This window comes from Rhodamnia argentea, chromosome 2, assembly GCF_020921035.1.
Source record: "Rhodamnia argentea isolate NSW1041297 chromosome 2, ASM2092103v1, whole genome shotgun sequence".
Taxonomy (NCBI): domain Eukaryota; kingdom Viridiplantae; phylum Streptophyta; class Magnoliopsida; order Myrtales; family Myrtaceae; genus Rhodamnia; species Rhodamnia argentea.
Window position 1 is genome coordinate 7069700 of NC_063151.1, and position 6155 is coordinate 7075854.

General features: G+C 40.9%; 1 protein-coding gene across 1 annotated transcript; it reads right to left on the reverse strand.

The window, feature by feature from the left end:
• Positions 1 to 7: 7 nt before the first annotated feature.
• Positions 8 to 1271, reverse strand: LOC115730889 (2-oxoglutarate-dependent dioxygenase AOP2-like). The gene is made up of 3 exons (XM_030661506.2): positions 895 to 1271; positions 332 to 659; positions 8 to 250 (listed from the first exon to the last, which is right to left on the reverse strand). The coding sequence occupies exons 1-3, from the start codon at positions 1269 to 1271 to the stop codon at positions 8 to 10; spliced, it is 948 nt and encodes a 315-aa protein (XP_030517366.2).
• Positions 1272 to 6155: the final 4884 nt, after the last annotated feature.

Consider the following 6155-nt stretch of genomic DNA (forward strand, 5'->3'; position numbering starts at 1 on the left):
CAGCGCTTCATATTCTGTAAAAAGTATCCATGGCCGAGGCTCCATTCCGGCCCTCTTCGGTCTGGTAGATGCGGGCGAGACCGGCTATGTCGAAGGGCTTAAAAAGCAAAGGGTGTTGCTCGTCCACAAGCTCTTGAGGACACTGAATTGTGCCTCGGGCACCAGAGAAGAATCCTATGGAATACCTTGGCTCGTGCCCGCTCATCATCACCCGGTGAGGAGGGCTGCGTAATCTCCCGTTGCTCCATCCCTGCGGGGTAAGAGATGAGAAAAAGTGAGAGGCTCTCACAACGATCAAGCTCAAATTATTGTCCAGAAGATTATAACTCACGTAGAATGAATCCCCAGTGAGGACAATGAAAGAGGAAGCAGACGAGGGCGCGACCTCGAGCCACCGTCCGTCCTTAGTTTGCACTTCCAGCCCGTTCACGTGATTTTGGTGAAGTATGGAAAGGAAGCTTGTGTCCCGGTGGCATACCGTCCCGAGCTCCTTGGACTCGTCGGTCCCGGGAGCTGCATATTTCGTGAGACGGACTCTGTACGCTACGGACTCGGCTAGCGAATCCAGGTAACTCCCTACGCCCAAGCTTCGCAAAACCAGCTTCCTCACCAGTGAATCCAACTCCAAAAGGCTTGCAAAATACTTGCCCATTGTCTCACTGCACGTTATTGTTCGTGAGATGGGCAAACGTCGAGACTACAGACAGGTCGTCCTTGCAAAAACCACAGTTTCCTAAATCGGGGTGTGCATACGAAGTTCAATTATGTCGAATATCATTTCGAACCTCTTCAACAATGATCTATCTGATAAAAATCAATCTACTAACACTTCGTCAACGAGAACCGATAATCTAAATAGCACGAAACAAAATGCAGTAACAGGAATTGGATTACCAAAATCTTGCGTTCCCCTCCGGCCACATGAGATCCGCTAGTCTTTTGATGGAGCCCGAGCTGTGGGCACAGTCCATTCCAAATACCTCGTGAGGCACGAGAGGACTATGGGCGCAGTAGCCTTCGAACGGCTTGTCCGGGACGACAAATCGACCCTTCACATCGGCCGGAAGCTCGAGCAACTCCTCCAATTCTTGGAACACATCATCGTGAAGCTGCGGCGTCATCTTCTCATACAAAGCTTCGAAGCAACCGAATTCTTCGAGGGCTTCTCGGACTTGACTTTGCAAGGAGACCCATGGACCCATCCCCGGCTTTGAGCCGTCTAATTCAGACAGATCGATCAAGGGAAGCTTCCGCGTTGGAATAGAGCTCATGCTTAAATTTTTTCTTTCTTCTGAATACTTTTTCTGAGATTTTTCTCCTACTCTTTTCTTTTGGGAGGGGTTCTGTGCCGGATTTATAGGGCTTGTATACCTTGTAATAGCCATTGTTGCGATACCAAAGTTAAGATCGTATCCCTGAACAGTTGATTATCTTCCTTTCTTCACCTTTTTTTTTGGGCATGTAGATCTTGGATAGTTAAATGACCTGACTATGGCTCAGGCCACGATGAAGATTGCCTTCCACTTCCTGCATGCCTTTCTACGTGGAATACATGGAAACAAATCAGCAGTCACGAGAAAATTGAAGCCTAATATTAAATGACATGCTGATAGGTATGATTCATCAATCAAGTAATTAGATTTGAACAAGGAAAAATTTCTCGTGTTTAATTATTTTTTCGGAACGAAATAGAGCAGTAAAACTTAGGAAAAGAATACGAGTGATTGGATTGATTATGTAACACTAACATTGAGTCTACCTCATATCAAGTCTAACATTATAAGATTTTAATGTCGAGCTCTTCGATGTTCTACAAAGCTTATATCAAAAGCTAGATGCCCGTTCAGAGTTTTGGGGGGAATCGAAGAAAATACTTGACTCGTGAAATTAAATTGCAGGAGGATAGGAGATCTCTTTGTATTTTAATGATGAAGGATAAACCAAAGGAAACCGCTAGCTTGACAGCTTGACAGTACCGTCGCCATTTCTGATCACGTGATCTCCTAATCAATAAGTGCTTTATGGCAAAATATGCGATGATGATGTATGAATCTACGGTTGATATTGTACTGTCTCCAACGGTACTATTAGAAAAATATTTTCCTAAATCAAAATATAACAGCTAAGGAATTTCCTCGTACTTTGATTATGATGAATAAATTGAAATATAAGAACCCAAAGTCTATTTCACTTTAGGAAAGATCGATGACTTGGAATATTCTTTCCTCTCCTTTTTTAGCCGAAGACTAGGAAGGATGTCAAACTTGAAGCCAAGTCTATCGCAGCAACTCCAGCTGTCAATTAACACATCCATTTGAAACTTTAGGCTCCGTTTGTTTTACGAAAAATATGATATTTTTGGAAAATATTTTTTGGAAAGTCATTTTCCAAAAAAATAATGATATTTTCCAATGTTTGGCTAATACTTAAAATGAACTGTCATTTGTCAAGGAATTGATTTTCCTAAAAAAATTATTAACTAATTCTATTTTTAATTTTTATTTATTTATTTTTTGAATAAAAATATTTTTTTCTTTTTTGTAATTGTATTTTTTAATTACTTTCATTAATTTTTTATTTTTTTTCCTTCTTCCTTTTATAATTTCTTATCGCCTAGTCGCTAACCAGGGTGGCGGCCGGCACCGACCACAGGCCGAGCCTCGCTAGCCATTGACCTTAGTCGGATCTAGCAAGGCAAGCCATGCTCGCTCAAGGCCGAGCTCTAGCGAGCTAGATCCGGTGAGGCAAGGCCTCCATCGAGGCCAGCAACACCGAGGCTCTCCTCGCTAGGCTAGGGTGATGCTATCTTGCCCTCGCTGCCTCGCTCACTCGAGGCCGAGCCCGGCCGAAACCAAATCTGGCGAGCTTGGCCTCCCTCGAGGCTCGTGATGCCGAGGCTCGCATCGCCAAGCCTCAAGCTCACCTTGCCAGGCAATAGCGATAGCGAGGTCCACCATCGACGGAGGAAGGAGTAGAGCCCGGTGGAGGAAGAAGGAGAAAAGATGAAAAAAGAAAATAAAAAGATTAAAAAGAAAAGAATCGAATTTTCAAAAAATAATTAAATAATGAAAAAATAATACGTTTTAAATAAAAGCAAGTGTGAAAGAAAGGAGGAAGAGAATATGAGAAAAATGTTTTCTTCTTCTCAAAATGATATTTTCCTTAGTTTTAGAAGATTTTTTCTGTTGATCGGAAAATATTTTCCGTTAACCACTCATTTTTTGCCCCCCAAACACCGAAAATTGGGGAAAATATTTTTCGAAAAAATATTTTTCGTGAAACAAACGGAGTCTTTATTTACACAAGTTTTGTCTGCATCGAGAGACAATGTTTTAGCACTGTTGTAATTGATGACGCATAAGTTTTTTATCTCGCTAAATTTGAAAAAGTACCAACATTTCGAAAAAGTACCGACGTTTCTTCGTACATTTAACATTACCGACAATATCAATCCATCGAAATCTATTATCTTGATACAAATTACCGATATTCATCAACCGTAATTTGATTTACGAAAAGTGAGCGGTTCCGGGTTCCGTACAGATTCCACCCGAAACCTACTCATCGGAATAAGTTTCTCATTTTTTGGAACCCGAAACCTATCATGTCCAAGGTTCCAAGGTCCATAAAGTTTCACTTATATTTTTAATCGAACGATTGTAGTGAGCCACCACGTTTAATGATTATCATTTACCACTACAATCTTTTGATCACAACTCATATCTAGACACAAGAATAAATATGAAACATTAATGAAGTAAATGTCTCAATCATAATATCGTCGAAAATGAAAGCTCGGATTAATGATTCCAAATTACACACTCATCACTCGGACGCCATGGAATAGGAACTAAAATTTGTTGCGACAGTACAAGCTTGAAAGCTTCCACCTCCAATTTCAAGAATATGCTTTAACAATATTTAGAAAAAATCGACATCAACGCATGAAATCTTGCTCAGTCGGTTGCACAAATCAGAAACGGAACAAAAAAAATTACAAAAAAAAAAAAAGAGAGAGAAATTTTTCAAAGAGAAGACCCTCTCTCTCTCTCGTTTAGGCATGGGAGGTCTCAGAGCTAACAGGCAAATCGAGCAGAACGATGGGGCACGACGAAGCCGAAGCACTCGCCGCCGTCTCCTCTACCGCCGCCATGTCGATCCTTGCTCTTGCCGCCGCATTGAACCCGCACTTGGCGGCTCTCCTCTTCGCAATGCTCTCTCCATTCCCACTCCCCTCTCCTCCTCTGTCAATCTTCACGCCCTCGCTGGACAAATCCGTCGAGTCCCGTTCTGACGAGGTGGAATCGGTTGCTTCCATCGCTAACGAACATATCGAGGCTACCTTCGTTCCATCTTCCCTGACTGAATCCCAAAGCAGAGAGAATGAGAGAGGCACTGTAAATGGGTTTTTCGTGTCAAAACTGTAAATGGATTAAGTGGATTGTAAATGAGTTCGTAATGGACCCATTTATGATCCATTTATTTTGGCATATTTATTTTTCAAACCCATTATGTTGACTTAAGAAATTTGTTGTGACCCATTTGTGACCCATTTAATTATCTCTGAGTTATTGTATGGGTGTTGGACCCATTTTGACAAGTCTATCTGCAACTAAGACGCGCGCATTAAACCTATCAAAACATGATAAATTAAACCCACATTGGAGGACAATAGTCGAAGGAAAATACGCCACGTACACTTTGGAGGCGTCGATGATTTGTATCAGAGAGAAAGGGAGAGAGGAGAAAGTTCATTGACTTGGGCTGAAATGGCTTGCGTTTAAATCGGCGAGTTTTTACTCATAGTCGGCAAGGCATATTAGATCCAATCTCAAATCTACAGCTTGTCACGGAAAAAGCCCCTCAATTTTAAGCAATCTTAAACTTGCCCCGAATTTTATTTTGTCTATAAAAAAATCAGCAATTTCCAAAGTTGATTTTATAATTTTATGAATTTTTTTTGGTATTTTTAATTAATTTTTTTAAAAATAAAATGATTAAAAATCATGTGTCAATGAGTAGTACGGTTGAACGCCACCACATGGGATGTCGGGTGGGGATGCCCCCGACCAGCGTAGGAAAGATGAGCGTTACTTTCTCTTTAATGAGAAGCCAGGGTTCCCTACTAGACATGAGCTCATCTCTCGAGTCGATGAGCACTTGCTGGAGAAGCCAAAGTGCTTCCAAGGATGAGCTCATCTCTAGTTATACTTGAGACACTTGCCAATGTGATTGTTGGGAGATCAGTGATAGTTTCTCTTGCATGTGGTTGTTGGGAGGTCAGTGATAGCTTCTCTTCCATGTTGGTTGTTGAAGTGATGGTCTAATTATTGCTTACCCCTTATCTAACCGGTCCAGGAACAAGCGAGGAGGAAGATTTACTTAGTTTCAACAAGTAGGTATTTTTTTTTTTTCTCGATCGTGGGGCATATGTGCCAAAACATGTCTTACAAACTGCACAAACTTAAGGGTAAGCATCTTGATTTATTTTACTTTTGTTTTAGGAAAGTTGCTTAATGGTGCTGTTTTTGTTAAACAGATCTGCTTGAAGTTGGAGTTCAATGTGTTCGAACCGACAAGCAAATTGTCCATGTTATAATTACATTTTCTCCAAATGTCGGGGGAAATTTTTTTTCATTTTTTTACGTGCAAGCAGCGATTCCCGTTTGTCCATGACATGACTTGTTAGCAGCGTTGGCAGCTGAAGCAGGTGAAGCAATAGCTTTCTTTACAGCAAATTCCAGACTACCATATCTGTAAATGTACAGTTTGAATTCTACAAATTGAAATACTAGTATTTCCCACACAAGCTTTGATAAAATGAATGCGAGAGCATGCACCACTGCTTGAGCACAGCCATTACAGTTCAAATTGCTCGATACAGTTTAGGCTATTTTTAGTTGTCTCATGGCATGATGATAAAGGTATAACACCCGAACTCATGAAAAGTCTGTGTCTCTTAGGATTTGAGTTTTTTAAGGACCTTATATAGCTTCCTTTTTCCATTTTAGATAGGGATTTTACAGGGCACGATATACATTATCTTGGAAATCGGGGAAAAGGAATCTTTATTCTTGTGTTTTTCCCGCTTGAGTACACGTAATACAACAAAACAATACTCAATCTGAGGCATGTTCTGATCGATCAAAGAAATA